This window comes from Onychomys torridus, chromosome 21 (genome assembly GCF_903995425.1).
Source record: "Onychomys torridus chromosome 21, mOncTor1.1, whole genome shotgun sequence".
Taxonomy (NCBI): domain Eukaryota; kingdom Metazoa; phylum Chordata; class Mammalia; order Rodentia; family Cricetidae; genus Onychomys; species Onychomys torridus.
This window is the reverse complement of record NC_050463.1, coordinates 36,108,543-36,128,421: the sequence shown is the minus strand read 5'-3', so window position 1 is coordinate 36,128,421 and position 19,879 is coordinate 36,108,543. Positions and strand designations below refer to the sequence as shown.

The window sequence follows — 19,879 nt, the reverse complement described above, 5'->3', positions numbered from 1 at the left end:
GGTCAAGGAGATGCTGTAGGATTAGCTGGCCTTGGAGAACAAAGGCTCCGGCTACCTTTCAGTAACAAAGACAATACTCTGAAGCTCTCTATTACGGAGATTCACATCATCTGGGGTCCAGGGGTGAACACAGAGGTCACAGGTCATGGCTCTGGTTTCTAATTGGATTTGTGGTATCCCTGGCTTCCCTTCCCCCGGCCCCCACTACACACACACACACACACACACACACACACACACACACACACACACACACACCCCTCTCAGCCTCAGGGGCCTAAGGGAGGCTGCTTAGCTAAGTCCAGACCCTGTGATCTTCCAGAACCTTCTGGATACTAAGCTGCAGGGAAAGACTGAGCTTTTCCACCCTGCTTCCCAGCTAATCAATCTCCACATAGGCTTTTAATGGGTGAGGCCTGATGAGGTTGAGGGGGTGGGGGTGTCACACTGGGTCCCTCTTAGTTGAACAAGGCATGGTGAAATAAAAGATCTCAGAACAGAGGTGACAGAGGATGGCACTACCATACTTGGTTTACCTGGGGCTTTGCTATTATTTTCAGTAAAAGAACTGAAGAGGCCGCTACCCTTCAGGTTCCTCGCCCCTCAGAGGGGTGAGGGAGGCTGTTGCCGGCAGGCTGTCATCTTGGTTGGCTTCTGTTCATAGAGAGGATTTGAAAACGGCACCTGTCCCAGGCCAAGCGTCTACACATGACCCCCATGAATCATGTCCATGTAGAGGCCCTGACAGGCACTCTCCCTGGGAACCACATCAACCTTGGTGTGGAGTGCAAGGTCCAGTGTGGGCCTTGCACATGAGACAGAGTCTGGGGTTGCCTATGTCCAGGCTCTGCCCCCAAGAGCAAGGCATATTCACATCTTGGCACCAGATGCCTCCCTCCCTCGTCTCTAAACCTTGTCCCTGGCCTCCCTAATGCTCCATGCTAAAGAACAGTTATCACTTTAGTCTGAAATCTCTGATTCCCTACCCTGGGATGCCTAGCCCTGTGAACTATCCACTATAGCAAAGGAAGCAGAAGGAGCCAGACAGCCCTTCCCTCCGGTGTAGGACCAGAACCCATGTGGAAAGTAGAGTGTGCCAGGCCATCCCTGAGGCATATGCCTGGTAGTCTAGACTCTGGCTCTGTGAGCAAAGGCTGGCCAGAGGAAGCAGGAGGGGGCAACATGAGGCCCACCCCAGCCCCAGGCAAAAGTGAATCTTTTAGTTACTGGGGGTGATGGCATGAGGATCTCTGCCCTGGTTGCATCTCCTATACTTCTAGGAAGTACAGGGGCATTTTCCAGGGGGCATCCTTAGCTCCTACCAACATCCACACCAAGGCATGGCTAAGCTGGCTCCTCACAGGGCACCCAGAGAATTCCTTTGTGTTGCATTCGCCAAGATGGTGTTCTGGCTGCTATATAATATTTTGTTCCAGAAGAAAAGCTAAAAGATGCAGAGAGGAAAATGAAAATAATAAAGATGGGCACAGGCTGTTCCAACTGACTTGGCAGCACGTCTTCCCCAAATGAGGCAATCATCCATTTTCCAATCGGGCCGGACGTCTATGGTTCATTCCTCAGCCAGCCACCTCGGCTCCCCGAGTCTGGAGGCAGCAAGGGCTCCCCTGCCTTCTGTGGATTAATCACGCCTTCAGGGCTCTCGCAGCCGGCAGCCCACTCCTTCGACGTGTCTTAATGATAAGAATGAGGGAAGGGTCATTAGCCACCTGTGATCCTGTGTGCCGTGTGTACACTCTACAAATGCTAATATGTGAGGGCCAGCCCCGGCATCCAGAAGAAACGCCGCCGCTGGACACAGACCACAGCTATCCTGTTTGTGTATTCAAGTAGATACAGTATGTTGGTCCTGAACAAGATTTTCAGGGGCCAGTGCCCAGAACTCAAGAGATACTACTCTCTGGGCTCCAGCCCTACATGGGCAACATACACACACACACACACACACACGCACACGCACACGCACACGCACACGCACACGCACACGCACACGCACACATCATGACACATGGCAATCCTTAATTATTTACTGATGAATTATTCATGATAAAGTCTTTCTAGGCAAATCTGCGTAGCAGAGCTGCTGATCTGGTATCTAGCAAGTGTCTAACAAGTGTCCAGGAGGCAGAGCCCAGCCAGCAGCTGCTAAGAAATCAGGGGCATGGCTGGGTAACAGGGCTGAGTATGGACATCAGCTCATCACCCTCTGGTGCCCATTCTCAGACTCCCAGGCCTTCTCAGAACTGGTGTGGATCTCCCTGAGCTTCAGGGAGATGTGCATCCATCAAGGCAGGCCCTGGGACTGATGACACTGTCCCCAACATCACAGACATTAGCTGAAGAATAACCTTCCACCTCCTAGCAATCTGTTGCCTCCCTGTGGCCCTGGGTGAAGCTACCCTAAGGATTCCCAGTTGCCCGGCACAGGAGGTCTCAGTAGCTGTGTGCATTTGCCTATAGCGGACATACACTCAGCCTCTAGATGGACAGTTTCCTGTGAACTCTTATAGGAATCTGACGGTTCCTGCTGCCCTGGAGGCTGCAGACCTATCCTTCTGTACATGAACTGTGGCTATGACCATCCCTCAATGATGAGCTTTCCTACATGTGCAGAGGTTTGCGGGATGCATGTCTCGATCCTCGTGATAATCCTGGGAAAGAACCTATTTTTCTGATGGAGAACAGCAGGGATGTGAGGGTCCCAGGGACAAGTGATAGGTCAAGCTTTGGGGAGGGTGGACGTGGGGGCCTGAGATTACTTAGTTTCCTCATTTTGATCCTTAATAATACCAGCTGTCTCCTGCAGAGGAAAGGCACAAAACCTCTGGAGATGGGCCACTCCTCATCCATTACTGTATGTTTCAGGTGATTCTGCTTCTGGTAGTATTGGTCACAGTGAAGACTAAGTTCTACCTGTCAACAGGAAGCAAACCACTGGCTCCCGATGAATGGGGAGCCTGGAAGGAAGCAGATTCATGGAGCTACCAAGTCAGGCAGCACACTTACCCAAAGGAGCAGAACAGCCCTTTGCCCTCTCCAAGGAAGGCTCAATGGAGGAGAAAAGGCCTCCAGGGGAGATGTTCTGCTAATGGTACCCAAGAAGTGTGACCTTTGTACTTCTCAGGGATTGCCTGACTCGTGGGGGAGAGGGGCACAGGGGTACCTACATTTTCATTCTGGTTTTCCTGAGAACTGGTCAGTGTGATGTGGCTGCCTTTGGGGGCATTCTCAAGAGACTTAGCCCTGGCATTGGGTGTGGTCCTGTGTTGAGACAAAGTAAGCATGGGTTGTGGTAGACTAGAGGTTGGGTTGCTAGCAGTGACTAAATTCTCAGGGCAAAACTTCTTCCTGTTCACTGGGATGCTATCGGAGTCCTCACCCCTGGGGAAGCGGGGAAGGAGAGGGCTATTAAAAAGAAGAGAGTGGGAAAACTGAAGACCTGCCCCGGCTTCCTGAGCTGTGTGCAGAACCTGGATTCCGAGTCCTGAACCAGAACTGGTCCTGAGAAGCAGCCAGTGGGCGTCCATGGGGGGGGGGGGGGGGGCTGCCATGAAGCTACACAGGCGAAATCATGAAGGCACATGCTTGCTCTGGAGAAGTAAACTCCACAAATGCGGAGCTGAAGTAAAATGGAAGAAGGGGTCCCCTCTGCCTCACCCCAGAAAGGTTCTGGCCTTCTTACCTCCTCTCCTGGCTCAGCGTCCCAGGGATAATTCAAAGACAGTATTTCAGTGGAGAAAGAGTTGTGTGCTGCAGACAAGATCCAGAGCCAAGTTGTGTATGTCCAATGTTTGCCAGTGAGCTTTCCGAATTAACCTGGGGCACGAACAGACCCTGACCTCTGGCCTGGACCTACCTGACCTTCCTCCACTGACCGATGGAAGATTCCCTATGCTCTCTATCTCTTTCCTGCTTTTCTGTTCTTTCCTTTCAAGACATGCTCTCAGTCTGTAGCCCAGGTTGGACTCAAATCTCTAGCCATCCCCCTGCCTCAGCCTCTCCACTGCTAGGATTACAGGTGCAAACTACTACTCTCGGCCTCAGAGCATTTTCCTCACACGTGTGTGTCACACACACACACAGGTTCTGGGAAGGTACTCCCTCACCCAGGTATACGGCCTGAATTCTCCATAAACTGTCCCCTCCACACCAAAAGCGAGGCGGTGGCTGCTCATAGCCTCCCTTCTTGGTGCAGGGCCACGTGCCAGCCTCCACCAGTGCCCAGGCAGCCTGCCAGGAAAGGGCACTCCCTTGACAAGGAAGCCTTTTTCTGTGTTTTGTCTGGAATTTCTTAACCAGTCTGGTCTCAGGCACTGTGTCCATTCGGGGCCTCCTCCCTCCACACGGGCCCTTCCTGTGCCTCCTGCAGTACCATTCAGGTACACGTGTATGTGCACATGAGACCTCTGACATGCTGGCTCTGTGCCCAGCAGGAAATACTTCTGTTGCCACCTCTGGAGCTGGCATTCGGCCGACTGACTGGCTCGGAGTGAGCTGCAAGGCAGACATTGCTTTCATTCCTTTGAAAGGGGAAATTAAACTGAGGAATGAGGTCTGACCCAAGCGCTTGCATGCAAATAGTTGACCTTTGTTTTGAATACACTTAATGAGACCCAAACCAGATTGTGTGGCTTCCAGCTGCCTGTGTCTCCACCTCCTCCCTGGCATTTGAAAGGAGACTGGAAGAGGTGGCACGAGGCTGAGAGGATGGTAGGAGATGCACATTGTGGGTCTTGTTTGTCTCTTACACCCTGGAACTGTGGGGCTGAGCACATGGTCCCCAAGCATGCGACATCCAAAGAAGATCCCTTGGACCCGATGCCAAGTTCTCAGCTGCTTTGAGACACATCTCCGGTACAGGGGTCCTGACTTCCCTGAGCCTCCATGCCCCCTGAGAGGAAATGACTTCTCTGTGGCACATGAGGCTATGTGGTTATACGGAAATGCAGGGGTTGGTTGAATGTAACCGTCAGGCTAGATGCGGTTCTGCTGAGGTAACAAGTAGATACTGCCACTCTCAGTATATGAACGTGATAACAGATTTATGTCCCGATCGTGTGAAGCCTGGGGCAGCCTCTGCCAGGGAACAGCTGCACTGTCTTGAAGATGTGACTTCTAAGGTGGCAGGGGGAACTATGGAGTCATAGACAATATTTGGGGGTGGAAGCTAAGGAGAGATCTCAGTTGGTAAAGCACTCGCCTTGCAGCAGAAGACCTAAAGTCAATCCTGCTGACTGTGACGGTGCTCCTTTGTAATACCGTTGTGGGGAAGGCAGATGTTCGCTTGTTGCCCAGCTAATCTATCCTCGTGGTGGGCTTCAGCCTAGTGAGAGACCCTGTCTCAAAAAGGGTGCATGGCATACCTGAAGATGAGATGTGAGTTCATCCTTTAACAGCCACATGCATGTGCACACACATGCATGAGTTCTCACGCACGCATCCACTCACCCACATGAGCGTGTACATACTTACATTTTAAAAAGAAGATATATTGCCGGGCGGTGGTGGCGCACGCCTTTAATCTCAGCACTCGGGAGGCAGAGCCAAGCAGATCTCTATGAGTTCGAGGCCAGCCTGGACTACCAAGTGAGTTCTAGGAAAAAGGTACAAAGCTACACAGAGAAACCCTGTCTTGAAAAACCAAAAAAAAAAAAAAGATATATTAAATTTATAGTACACTTATTGTTGTATATGTGCATGAGCTCACACACATGCTCACACATGCTGTGGCACATGTGTCTGTCGGGGGTCAGAGGATGATTCTCAGGAGTCATTTCTCTCCTTCGGCCAAGTGAGACCCAGAGACTGAGTCCAGGTCACCAGGCTTAGCTGCAAGTTCCTTTACCCAAGGAGCCATCTTACTAGTCCAAAAGGAGATATGTTTTTATAGGACAGAGTCTGGAAAGCATCCTCATTGCCTATGCACTTTTTTTGTCAACCAGAGCCAGATGAATGGTCCTAACACAACAAGTATCTGGGAGAGATCTTCTTGGGTGCTTAGAATGAGAACAGAGGACATTGTGTGACAGACACATTAGCCTAGTCTCTGCCCACTTAGGACCCAGCCTAGGGAAGCACTACACTGAGACCTTGGTGGGCACAAATGCAGAGACAAGAGCCCAAGCTGTGAGGTCCGGACTGCCCTCAAAATGCAGATTCATCTTCCAGAACTGCTCTTGGAGGCTCCAAGTCCTACTTGCTAGAAAGGTAGGTCATTGTTTTCATTGAGTGCCTCCAGACTGCCAGCCAGGAGACTCGAGGATTAATGTCTGAGCTCTCCCCTTCCACACAGATGCGTCTGTCCTATGGTGGAAATGTCCAGGTACAAAATAGTGAGTGCCAGGTGTGGACTCAAGGAAGGCACTGTGTGTGGGATGAGTAGACATTGCCTCTGCATTGGGGGTGAGAAAGGACGCTAGAACAGTGGGCCAGTCCAAACTCTCCGGTGTCTTCTGGGATGTGATGGGCTCTGTGCCTGGAAAAGTAAAGACCCCCGACTGGATCTGTGCTTTTAAAACAGTGGGGTGGAAGAGAGCAGTTATTAGGATCACAAGTTTGAGGGCAGCCTAGGCTACATAGAATTCTAGGCCAGCCTGAGCTACAGAGGGTTCTAGGCTTGCCTGGGGCAGCAGAGGGAGACCCTGTCTCAAAATAACGCAGTGATTCAGAAGGCAGGATTGGGAGCAGGAAGCCACATTGATTTAGTTGACATGGAAAGATTACACAGAGGGAGTGGCCAGCAGATGGGGACAGGTTTGACAGCCTGTGGGGTCATAGGCTCTCAAATCCCCGCTGGGATGGTGGCTGTCTCTGAGGCAGGGCATTCTGAGAATGGGCATCTAGGCTAAAGAATGATAAGCTTATTTGGGGACCTTGAGCCATTTAGGAACATGGAGTGCAGCCAGGTGGCATAGGGCAGTCTCAAGGAAAAATGAGGAAAGACTCAGGAGAGATCCCGCTGGGAGATGAGCATGGATAAGGGGGTGGTGGTTGAGTGAGATCATCCAAGGAGAGCCAGATTCAACAGCTGGGGGGCAGGGGGTGAACCCAGAAAGAGAAAGGCAGGTGCCTCCTATGAACGAATAATAATGAGGAGGAAATATTATGTTTCCTCACCTTCCAAGGACATAATGGCACAACTGTGCATCAGATTTAAATAGGTCATCTGTGACCTCCACAAGAGCAAGTTCCTCTGGGGTGGGTACACCAGGGGCCCCATGGGAGCAGGTTCCGGGGCAAACAGGAATCAAAGAAGTAGAACTGAGTTTAGTCCACGCTCCCATAAGCATTCATTGGAAAATGTGAGGGATGGCCAAAGAGGGGGGTGGAGAGCCAATTGTTTTTTGGTTTTTGTTTTTGTTTTTTTTTCCTTTTCACTGTGGAATACTAAGTCAACATTTTAAGCGAATTCTTGTGACATTGTACGAATCTGGATGCACAGTGATGATGAACTCAACAGGAAACCAGCATCCATCTTCCATGGTACCTACCCATCGGCTCTGCCACAGGTGGAGGCAGCTTCCACACAGGCTGCCTTTCGTCTGCTCTGTGCACCTTACAGAACGGCTCCCAGAGCTGAGCCACCCACCACATCAGCAGAGCATGGTAGCAGGTTTCCTAGACTGGGTACAGGCTCTGGCTCCCATGCACAAGTCCTGGGCAGTGGGGCAGATATGCAAAGACCAGAGGAGGCTCAGGTTTTATAGACATTTTAAAAATAAGTGGCCTTGTCTAGTAGCCATCAACTTCAGAGCTGGGCTGGCAGAGTGGAAGACAGGCTCGTCGCCTAGACTGGAAATGGCTGTAAAATGGAACAGGACCAAAGCGTACTAAATCCTTAGGCACTGTGAGTATGAAGTACAGGGCAGTCCCTCACCATCAGCCACTTGTCTCTACCCTGGCATTACCATGCCTTGTCCTGTTCATCTCTCCCCACCCCCTACAGCTCTGTCTCTTCCCTGACCAAAGTAACTGGTCCCTGCCTGGGTAGGGGCCAGCACTATCATACTGATGCTGAGCAAAATACAGTCCTTGATGACTCAGAGGGCCCTTCCCATACCATGGTCTCCATGACAACCCTGGAAGGTCTTCTGCTCATATACTCAGGAAGCCACGTGGGAGATGCAGGGAGTGGAGGCCAGAGTACCCAGGTCCCAGAAGTCTAGCACTGAATCGTAGAGTTGGGGTTTTGAGGGAGGACTTGACACCTAGAAGCTAACATCTTTTGGAGACATAGTGACCTTTTTCGCCTCTTCATCCCCTGCCCTCGAGGGGAATCGCTTGTTCTCTGTGAGTCTCCTTGTCTTGTAAATTGGGGACCGGATGTGCATTGCCGCCTCACAGGGGACTATACGGAACAAATGAGATTTTCAGTCAAGGTTGTGACCACTCTAAAGAGAGTACACATGGGGGTCATGTGACCTGTGCTTGGAGAGTGTGCGGTCAGAGGTCTTCTCTCACAGTGGGGATAGGAGGCAGTGCTGCCCCTGCCGTAATTAAGATGTGCACTCGGTGTTGTTCAGGGCACAGTGACAAGGCAAAACTAAATTTTTACGACTTGACGGTTCAAATCCTGCTTGTTCCATTCTGCCGTGTGCTCCTGAGCAATCAATTCTTCAGCATCTGAGGAGTGGGGCTGATAAATGATCGAGGATTTACCAACTTGCTGAAACTCTGAGATTGGCTAATACTTGAAAACCCATTCGTGAACCCAGAGCAGGGGCTGAACATATGCTGCTGCTGCTGGTGGTGGTAGTGTGGCCGCTTCAACCACCCTCCTGTGTTCTGTGCTGGCAGGTCCGGGCTCTGGTTCCCTGTGAGAAGCTGCCACGGCCCACCGAGATGTCCAGGCACCATAGCCGCTTCGAAAGAGATTACCGCGTAGGCTGGGACCGCCGTGAGTGGAGTGTCAATGGGACCCACGGGGCCACCAGCGTCTGCAGCGTCACCTCCGGTGCTGGTGGAGGCACAGCCAGCAGTCTTGGTGCGCGACCAGGCCTCCTCCCACTGCCCGTGGTGCCCTCCCGGCTGCCCACGCCTGCCACAGCTCCTGCTCCCTGCACGACCGGCAGTAACGAAGCCATCACCAGTCTCGTGGCCAGCTCGGCCTCCGCAGTCACCACCAAGGTAAGACCTGGGATCCTTTCTGGGGAGGGGCCAGGCAACCACTCAAGCCCAGGCCGGCACAGAGGCCTTCCTTCCTGGTCACCAGAGCCACCGCCTCCATGGGGAGGGCATTGCAGTTGTTTCTGAAGGTGAAAATGGCTTCATTTACGAGACTGTCTCTATATGTAACTAACTTGTAGGAAGACCAGCAGGTGCTGACGCCGCGCACACACACGCGCGCACACACACGCGCGCACACACACACACACACACACACACACACGCACACGCACACGCCACGCACACGCACACGCACACGCACACGCACACGCACACGCACACGCACTGATTGAACGCCACTGAATGAGTGATGTAAGAGTATTGCCAGGTATCTCCCTAAATAGGGGAACTAAACACAAATAAGTCCCCCTGGGGGTCATCAGTGGCTGGGGTTTTGCAGCTGTACTAGCCACCCAGGGTGAAGAGCCCATTACTGATTCATCACCGTGGGAGGGTATTCTCATGTCTATAGTCCCTGTGAGCCTCACAACAACCCTGTAAGGTCAGTTTGTACACATGCCTGCCCAATTGCTGAGGGTCCCCAGACATACTAGTTATATGACTATATGACTCAGAACTCATACCAGCAGTTGACCGGAAGATATTAGCTCCCGATCACTCTGCCCATTTTTTTTTTTTTTTTTTTTTTTTTGCAAGAGGCAGTTCCAGAAACCTCAGGAATGGTGGCCAAAGGCAGTGTGTATAAAATGGAATGTGGAATGTAATGTCACCAAGGCTCTTGACTGGCTTTGGGCTGAGCGGAGGGGCTCTGAAGCCCCCTCTTGCATGCTGTGCAGAGCCCTTCAGGCAGACTGAGCCTCAGAGGGACAGCTGGTGGCCAAGGCAAGAAACACATTCATCCCATCATCCCCCTCCACCAAGCAGAGGCTCCGCAGGCCGTCTTTGCCTCTGCCAGCCATTCAGAATCACTTCCCAGGAGCCCTCTCGGGGCCTGCATGTGTGCCTGTGTGTGGGTGTGTATGTGTGTGCTGCATGTGTGTGCCCACGCTTTTCTTTTCCTGCTTTCATAAAGGTTGCAGGAGAAATTAAAGGCGGGAAGCCCCAGGCTGGCCATTGTGAGGTAGCTGTGGTGGTGGACGGTGCTCTCCAGGTGCTCTGTGCCTTTGTCTCTACGATTTTCAAAACTCCCTTTCAGCCCCGCTTCCCATTAATAACAGCACTGCTGGCCGCAGAGCCCGGCGGAGACCCGAGACAATGGAGCTATTGGAGGCCAGCTTGCAGCACGCTGACATCTTGCTGCAATGTCTTATTGATTTTATTTTCCTGTTATGAAAACACCACCCCACCAAGGCAGGGAGGGAAGTAATACCGGATAGGAGCAGAGATGGAAGACTATTTGGGCACACTTCCCCAAGGCCAGCCAAACACATTCCTGTCCTGGGCACCAGGCCCTGGCCACTCTGAATTGGTGACCTCTGCCCAGGAGAGCCTGCTGCCAGCCCTGCTGGCCACATCTGGCAGGCAGTCTTCAAGGCCAGCTGTTCACCATCTGGAGAATGGTGGCCTCTGGAGCCAGCAGCCAGGGCTCCAGGTGCTGTGAGAGAAGCTGACCCCACAGACAACACTCGATGGCTTGCCATTCCTTCAGAATGAGTGCCTTAGAGCCAGTATTGAGTGCTCCTGGGTTCTGCCAGGTGAAAGACCTCTTGCCCATGGCTCTCTGAAGGGATGTCCCACCCCAGCCCTGGACACAGGGCACCTGATTGGCTCCAAAATAGCTCGGTATTCACTAGCCCTCCTCCCTAAGCCAGACCCCAAACCACAACCACATGGGAGGAAAAAAACAAGCCACAGACAGAAAAACAACAGCTGAAACAAGGACTGAGCCAGTAGCCAACCCAGAGTGGGAGAAAGGGCAAACGTTCAGGCCCGCTAGAGAGGTCAGCGTCATGGTCTGTGGCAGCACAGAGACAAGGTGCCATCTCTACGGTGCAAGCATCTCAGCCCAGTTTCATACCTGCAGGGTTTGCTTTGGATCTGGTTGGGGTCTGAGTTCTCTGGATTGCTAGAGCATTGTGTGCAGGGACAGGGTGGGACGGACAGTAGCGAGACAGCTTAGCTGCCCATGGTGGTTTTGATCGATCGATCGATCGATCGAGGGCACTGGTCTTCGAAGGTTAGGCCAGCTGTTCTCAACCTGTGGGTCACGTATCAGATCTCCTGCATATCGGATGTTTACATTACGGTTCATAACCGTAGGAAAAAATACAGTTATGAAGGAGCAACAGAAATAATTTTATGGTTGATGGTCCATGAGGAACTATATTAGAAGACCGCGCCATTAGGAAGGTTGAGGACCGCTGATGTAGGCAATGGTGCCCCCTGTCACTCTAAACTTGCTGCCGCCGGCCCAGATGTCTGTCCTCCAGCTTGTGTGTCTACCCCCATGCCAAGATCACATCAGTGGACACCCAGGCCAAATTCAGGTATCTGTCAAGAGTTTCCCTGATCAACCAGGTCTTTACCAAGCAGCCACTGAAGAGCTGGCTCTAGCTATTGGGGAAATCATGGGTCAGTGTATAATTGCATGTGTGGCCAGATGAGCCAGTATCTCCCCTGTTGAAGTTATTGGTAGAGGTGATTCAATGGAGTAGATAAAGCTAGGCTTTGAAGACTGTCTAAATTTTAATTCCAATCAACCTCTGGCTGAGTGATACTGGGCAAAATGTCTGGCCCCTGTGGACCTCAGTTCTAGGATTAGGTGGTAGTCCCTGATTACCCGATTTACCATGAGGATCGCATGTGTGGAATTCCATGTGAAGTGCTTGAAATAGAACAGGCACTGGCTGGCGGTTCATCCGCTAAGCAATGAGGTTACCAGGCGCTGGCCCTGGAAGAACAAGACCCCCCTACTGTGAGGAGAGGGGTTCCCTTCTACCATCACGGGGTGGGGGGGAGGGAAGTTCTCCAGAGGAAGCACCAAAGCTGGAGCCCTGAGCAGGTGGGGAACTGCTTAAGTGGTTGGGAGTCAAGATGACCTGGAAGGAAGACCGGAGCTAAGAGGAGAGGGGAGAGGGAAGAGGTGACGGAAGAGGGTGGCTTCTCAGATCCAAACTCAATGACCAAGGCAGAAGGTCTGAAAGCTTTTCATCAGCCCAGGAGGCTCTTTCCTTAAAGGAAAATATAGACCCCACCATCTCAGCAGGCGAGGAAAGGAAGGCGTGATGGCGGAGTCAGAAGGACCACCCCTAGGGACCCGAGCTTGCTGATTCTGAGGCAAGGGGCAGCTCTCAGGCCTTTGGGGACATCCCTTTGTTGTCAGCAGGACCACGGGTTGAACATCCCACGCTCTGGTACTCAGAGCATCCCTGCCACTCTCCATGCCAAAGTTCCAGTGCTAGGGTCGGCCCTGGCTCTGCCAGGACTGAGGGTGTGGGCTATTGTCTTGGGAAGACATTCGTGCTCCCAGAGACTGGGGTAGCGAGATGATGCAATTGTTTTTGTCATGGCCACCCCCAGGCCCAGTTTGATTTTTCTGTGTCTTCAGTTATCCACGGCCCAAAGAATTCCTGCGTGTTTTGATGAAAGGCCAGTTGGGTAAGCATGGACTCCTGGGAGGTTGAGATACCCGGAGGGTCTGGAAGGCTATACCTTCCCACTCCCCAACACACAGCCATTGCTCTCCAACCTCCAGAATATGAGTTGCCAGAGCCCACGGCGAGCTTTCTTGGAGACCACCCACCCGGCCCCATTTTTGCAGCTGAGAATAGGGAAGCTCAGAGACAACCTAACTCCTTCCCAAGACAGAACCAACCTGGGCCGGCTCTCTCCACCCCAGGCTGCTTAGCAGCATCCATTCACCATGGAAACCATGATGGCAAGAGGGGACAGCAGCTTTTGCCATCACTGGTCCACCTAGTGACCGTAAACTCTGGATTTCAGGCCAGAAAAAAAAAAATGGGCATGTTTGCTTCTCATGTCAGGGAAAATGCAAGGCAAAGAGTTCGTCAACTCTCACTGCACAGCTGCCCGGGAGCTTCTGGCTCAGACAGCCTGGAATTGAATCCTGCCATTTGCAAGTGAGGCTTCAGTTTCCGTGTCTACAAAATGGAAATGATAATAGTATGTTTAACATAAGGATTATGTAAATTAATATGTGCAGAAAACGCTAAAAGGGTATGTGCCACTGAGTAAGCATTCCACCAAAGTTCATTTTAAGGCTGGGAAGACGGTTCAGTTGATAAAATGCCTACTGTGGTCCAGAGTTTGGGTCCCCAGCATCCATATAAAAAGACAGCCATGGCAGCACGTGCCTATAATCCCAGTGCTAGGTGGGCAAGGACAGGTGGATCCCTGGGGCTTACTGACCAGCCAATCTAGCCAAATCAGCGATCTCCAGGTCCAGTGAGAAAAATCTGTCCCAAAACCTAAGATGAGGTGTGGTTGAGGAAGACCCCTGATGTTAACCTCTGACCTCCTAGGCCAACCTCTGACCTCTGATGTCAAACTCTGATCTCTGCATGTTTCTGCACACACGTGCAGCATGTGTACTCACTTACACACACACACACACACACACACACACACACACACACACACACACACACAGTTAGCAACTGGGTCTATCTGCAAAGCTCTTCCTCTGGGGGAAATCAGCCTGGTGGTTGCTGCTCGGAGGTTCAAGGAACATTCCTGTCCCCCTCTGATGTGGTAGGAGGTGACACTGAGGAACTGGGCCATCACTACATTTCTACTCCCACTGGCTGTCTGGGCACTGGGGGGAAAGCACGGCTGAGGAGAAAGCATGGCTCCATGCCAGGCCTGTTTGTGAGAATGGAAGGGAGGCACCAATGCCCCGCAGTTGCTGCTGCATGAAATTTAAATTATTCTCAGCAAACCTGCTTGACAGATGAAACAGAAAGGGGACAACTTCATAAAATGCAATTCTGTTACTGAAAAGAATGGACCGGAGAATCCTCACAGATGCCTGCACCATAAATGTGGGAGGCCTCTTTCTCCTTGTGGTCAGGGCATTCAGGCTGAGTCCTTCCCATCACCCCTTGGAGCTCAGCCTTTGAGCATAAATCTGGCTAAGCAGCAGCAGCCTGTATTGGAAGCCCGAGGATAGCTTAGAGGGGCTGGGAAATTGGTGCTCAGAGTACCCAGCACCGGGGGAGAGGGGGGGGGGTTGGTGGGGTTGGTGGTACACGGACATTTATGAGCACTGGAAGCTAGAAACTACTCATCATAAGGAATGCATCTGCCCAGAGATGCACCTCAGCCTCCTGGGGAATGCTCCTCTTAGGAGGATGACCTGAGGTCCCCGTGGGCATCTTGGGGACAGCCATCAAGCCTAATGCACAACCCCCTGCTGTCCTGTGGTTCGGGGATCTGTGACTGATGATGAAGCTTGGAAGTGATGTGCTTGGAAGAGTGACGCCAACCCTTTCCATTGCACATTTCCCGACGGTGGGTGATTTTCAGCCTGAAGGCCATGGCTTGATGATCCACCAACGAGTATTCTTGATTTCCCTTGTGATAAATTATCAGGTCAGATAAAGCGTTGGGAGACAGCTCGCGCATGTTAGTACTGAGCTAATGGCTTTCGCCTGTACCCTAAGTCACGATTACAGTGTGGATTGTGTCTTCATCGACTTAAAACCCATCTGTCCGTCACAAAGTGTGTGTAGAAATGAGAAATGCCACCTCTCCAAAACAGCCGTTTCAAGGCTGCCTTGGGGGGAGGGGGGGCAGCAAACCTGAGTGGTCTGAACTTCAGTTTTTAACTAAAGAGAGAGAAGAATGTGTGTTTTCTCACATAAACCGTAAGCCAAGACCAAAGGCAGTGAAGAATTACAAAGTAAAGACACAAGAAGACACCCTAGGTATGAGTCAGCAGGGTGTACAAGTTGAACATTGCAGAGGGTATAGCTGGACTCCAGTGATAAAGTTATCTCAGTCCCCACATCTGTGGCTAGTGGACACTCAGGCCAGGAACCTCACTTCTCGGCATGACTTCTGGCTGGCTGGCTCAGCCTCATTCACATGGTGGTTTGGGGTTTCAAAAGCAGCAAGAAGACAGTGCCGGTGAGCAGATGCTTCGGTCAAAGCAAGTGGCATCCCCAAGCCAGATTCCGGGAAAGAAGGAGAGATACTGAAACACCACATCGCTAGAGGCAGGCATCATGCACAGATGAGTAGACTTGTGATCACTTTCACGAAATAACCCACAGGTCCCCAGTGCGTTTATTTAGGCATGGTTATCTGTCCTCCGGCTGCTAGTTAAAGCTTTTATGCCCCAGGCAGAAAGCACAGGATCCACCTACTACTAACCACCCATCCTGAGATAGGGTACCAGGATGAAATACTCACAATTTAGACATTCCAATGTTACATCCTGTGTATACAGAACAATCCTGGAGAGGTTTCAGACACACAGAACTATGCTGCTAAGCAGGCTGGCCCCTTGGCTCCTAGGGGACCAGACCTCAAAGAGCCTATAGCTGGGCCAAGACTTTGCCCTTTATCCTGAGAGTTAGAGAAACAAGGACACTGCTGTCCCCAGGACACACCCAAAGATAGATGCTAACCTACCAATTTGGGATTGTTGTTTTTTGTTTGGATGGTTTTTGGGGGTGGGTTTTTTTGTTTGGTTGTTTTGTTTTGTATTGAGATAAGGTCTCCAGGCTAGGCTGAATCTCACTGTGTAGTTCAGACTGCCCTCAAACTCACGACAGTTCTATTCTCCTACCTCAGCCACCCAAGTGCTATGAATTACAGGCATACAGTGCCATTCCTGGCCTGCTGGTTTTAAATTAAAATAAAAACCACCCCCAAGGAGATGCCCTTCACAAGCCTGTCCCCATGAAAACCCACATAGGGAAACATTCTCTCCGGAAGGTTTTGGGAGGGGAGTGAAATCAGCAAAGAGAAGTAACAGTGTGGCACAAATGTTCAGCAGCCCAGATTCAGACTGTCTGATGCCTCTTTCCCCTAATAGAATAAATCTGACACAGACCCCACCCAAACCCTCAGAAGGGCCCCTCCTTCCAGAAGGCTTTTGGGAACAGCATCATTCAAGATCAATGCAAATCTGCTGCTTATACAGTTGTTATAACAGTTTACTGTTTCGTTTAATTGCTCATGTTGCAATTAAACATTTTTTTCCCTCCCTGCACAAGGACAGTGTTTCAGCTACATTATGGGTTAAATAGGCGTTGGAGAACTAGCTTGGAAGTCTCATCACCATTTGTGACATTGCGTTTTTTCATAGGGAAACTATGTTGCAAAATCTAAACAGCCAAGTCACAAATGAACTTTCAGAGCCCAGCCCCTTTGTTACAGGGAGCTGTCTGCAGGGCCAAAAATAACCCAGGGAAACATACCAACCAGGGTGGCTCCTGATACCTCAGTGTCTTTTCTACTCCCCCGGCCCCCGAGAGTCTGCTCCATTTCAGTGAAGGAAACATGGCGTGTTGATTTGCATTGTGAGTTCAGCTCTCTGGAATCCATGGGCCAGAGTTTCATTTTCCTCTGGTAAATAAGGAGCCCTGAGAACTAGTCAAAGCATGTGGGCAGGGCATCAGGATGTGCAGCACAGCCCTACTCTGCTTCCTGGAAAAAGTAGATGAATATTACGTACCCGATGGTACCATGAGGAGGAAGCCATGGAGCCGGGGCTGGAGCTAGAGGCCTGTGTGGGAGGCAGAAGCCAGTCTGCCCCTCCACCCTGACGGGAACTATTAGCTGCTGGCTGCCACCCACCTCTGCAAAGCTGCTCCTGTTGTCCACCCACACCTGCTCCTGAGGCTCCAAGTCTTGGGTTACTCAATCACCTTCTTCTCCTACTCTTGTCCTTTTTAGTCCTGGGGAGGGGGGCACAGGTTAGCCATGTTTACCATGGGCTGTGAAAGATAGGCCACAATGCCTTCCATGTTGAAGGTGAATGTCTTGAACATATTGAAGACGTAACCGGTGCTCCCAGTGTATCTAGCCCTGGGCTACATGTGGCACTGATATCTGTGTAGTCTGGAAAAGCGACTAAATGAGGTTCCCCTGACTGGGGAACAGACTAGCACAGGGCATGATCGCAGTTCTTGACCTACTACTTAAAGAATCCTGGCTTCAGGTCAGAAGCGGCCCTCTGGCAGGTGGGAGAGATAGGACTTAGGGGTAGAATGGTGAAAGGCAGCTAGAAGATATTCCAGGCCTGAAAAGGCCTCATCTTTGTCTATGGCAAATGTTTCCGGTCATCTGCTCAGCATCTGTTCTCTCCCCTTTTGCCTTTCTGATGGAACTCTTCTTTCTGGTTCAGCATCGAATGCCTGGGTCTGAGACAACAGATCTCAAGCACAGCTGGGGTGACAGTGATTCTGAAATAGGTATGTGATCCTATAGTGTTCCTGCCCATTTATTGAGTTCTGCAAGGGTCATGTGACCCAGTTCTGGCCAGTATAGCCTGGGGGCTTCTGGGAGAGCTTGTCTTGCCTCTAAGGAAGAGTCCTAAGAGAAAACACTCTTTCCTCTGGATTATGTCATTTCTGGATGCCATGCCTTGACATGCAGCTGCCATGATACTGTGAGCCTGAGGATGGAGCCAACACGCAGGAATGGAAAGCAGCAGGAACATTCCAGAAACTTGACACTAGAGCCGCCGTGTAGCCTCAGGGATCTCGTGTGCATAGGCTAAGAACTAAATGAGGGGAAACCACCTCCGTAGGAGGGGCGACTCAGGAGGAACAGCCAGCAGTGTGTCCCTCCATCTCCTAGACTTCACCCAAAACAGGGGCCACTGAAACAGCGGCAGTGCTTACTGTGAGTCCTCGCTCCCTATTATCCACCCATGAGCACTTACTGCTGCATACAGGAAATTTGCTTCCATGGCATCTTCCCATGATGCCAGGGCCATAGCATGGTTTTGCTGCTGTCTTCTTAGGGAGAATCGGCTTCTGTCTGAGGACAATCTCACCGCACACCACACACCACACACCACACACACACACACACACACACACACACACACACACACACACACACGCCAGACTACAATTCTACTTTCATGCCCCCAGGGACTTTACACATGACACTTCTTCTTCCTAGAATCTTAATTCCTTTACTTGTCTGCCCAGATTTCCTGTTCTTCCTAAGAACTGCCAGCCTAAGTGTGGCCATATCAGTAGCAAGGAAAATTGCTATTATTTCTCTTATTCCCATAACAGAACTGCGATGGTCCTGTTAGCATAGAAAGGTTCTCAATACCTGGTTGAGAACAGAATGAATGAACTTAATGAACTTATATGTACATTATTCATTCATATGCCTCTACCGTTGGAGAAGAATGCTTTTTATATCTTTACCTCTCTGTTAAATCAAAAGACTGTGGTGGAGCAGCCATTTCCCCAACAGAGAGTACTTTCTGGGATTGCCCATGATGAGGATGAAGAAGGCAGGGCCACACAGTGAGCTTCTTTACTGTTGTTGGTACCCACAGTCAGATGGTGAGGTGATGCTGGCCGTAGGGATTTTATACCTTTGAAGCATCTCTTTTCCTTAGGTCCGCCATCTCTCCCAAAGCATTACAACCTTTTCCTTAAACATTTACATTTTCTTCAGATGGTTTTCCTACTTGCTCACAGTTCACTGCAGCTGTTTCTTTCCCTGCCCACCCCCGTGTGTGTGTGTGTGTGTGTGTGTGTGTGTGTGTGTGTGTGTGTGTGTTTCTCTAAATATATATTTTGCTCTAAGATGCCATTCAAGGCTGGATGACTAGATGTTTTGGTAGCTTGGTTCCATCATGAGCTAGCTAGAAGTTCTCCTGAGGAGTGGGCTAGATGGCCCAGCCCTGAGGGAGCTCCCTGGGCAATCGTGAGATTGATATCCTCCCTGAGAAAGCTCTCTGACTCAGTGGATGATGGGCCAGAGGAGGAAATCTCTCAGCTTCCCCATTTTCTCTTCCCCAACCATAGCTGCTCAAGAGGGCCTTGGCTCCCACGCACAGTAGGAAAGCAGGGCCCTGAAGCAGGAATGATCGGGAGAGTGCCAACGTCATCAAAGACTATGTTCAGGGTCAGCACCACCAAGAGCCTCCGCTGTGCTGGGTGTGGAGGTGGTTACAACTGCACCAGCTTCAAGAGGCTCCCTGGCAGTGAGCGTCTTGACCCCAAGCTCTTACAAGCCATCTCAGGAGCTAATTAAGAGTGTCAGCCAAGCAGCCAAGACCCCAAATGTGCCCATGGGTTTGTCCCGCCGCCGCCGCCATCTTCCCTGTCCCTGGTGTGCACTGAGTGCTTGCTTATAAGCTAGCCACAATTCTCAGTGAGTTTGCCTGTTGACACCGTGTCCTCACAGATACAGGAGGTTGGTGTTGTAATTGTTCTTATAGAATCCCTGAGGACTCACCTGATACCCAGGGTTACATGGCCATCAAGGGTCCACCTACCTAGCTGTGGACCTGGCCCTAAGACCCCCGCATCTGAGTCCTGCGTCTGAGGTCCAGATGAGAGGGACTTCTCTGCCTAGGATGGAATTTTCCCCAGTTCTGATGATGAGTCTGACTCTGAGAAGAAAGCAATGGGGGGGTGGGGGGAGTTGATTTACTCTCCAGGATGCTAGACTCTTGCCTTCTACCCAGCACACCTATCTAACATCCACCCTGGCAAAGGAACCAACTTCCGTCCCCACCATCACCTCCTCCGTCAGAAATACGCTGAGGGTGTGATTTCCATTCCCTCAAAAT

General features: G+C 51.1%; 1 protein-coding gene across 2 annotated transcripts in view; it reads left to right on the top strand.

Annotated features, from left to right (window-relative positions):
- Klhl29 (kelch like family member 29) overlaps positions 1 to 19,879 on the top strand; it is a 307,924-nt gene that overhangs the window by 160,543 nt on the left and 127,502 nt on the right. For both annotated transcript variants that reach the window (XM_036170647.1, XM_036170646.1), the window contains one exon: positions 8,815 to 9,144. In XM_036170647.1, the coding sequence (XP_036026540.1) occupies positions 8,860 to 9,144 (285 nt within the window). In that variant the 5' untranslated portion in view covers positions 8,815 to 8,859. The remainder of the gene's footprint in view (positions 1 to 8,814; positions 9,145 to 19,879) is intronic.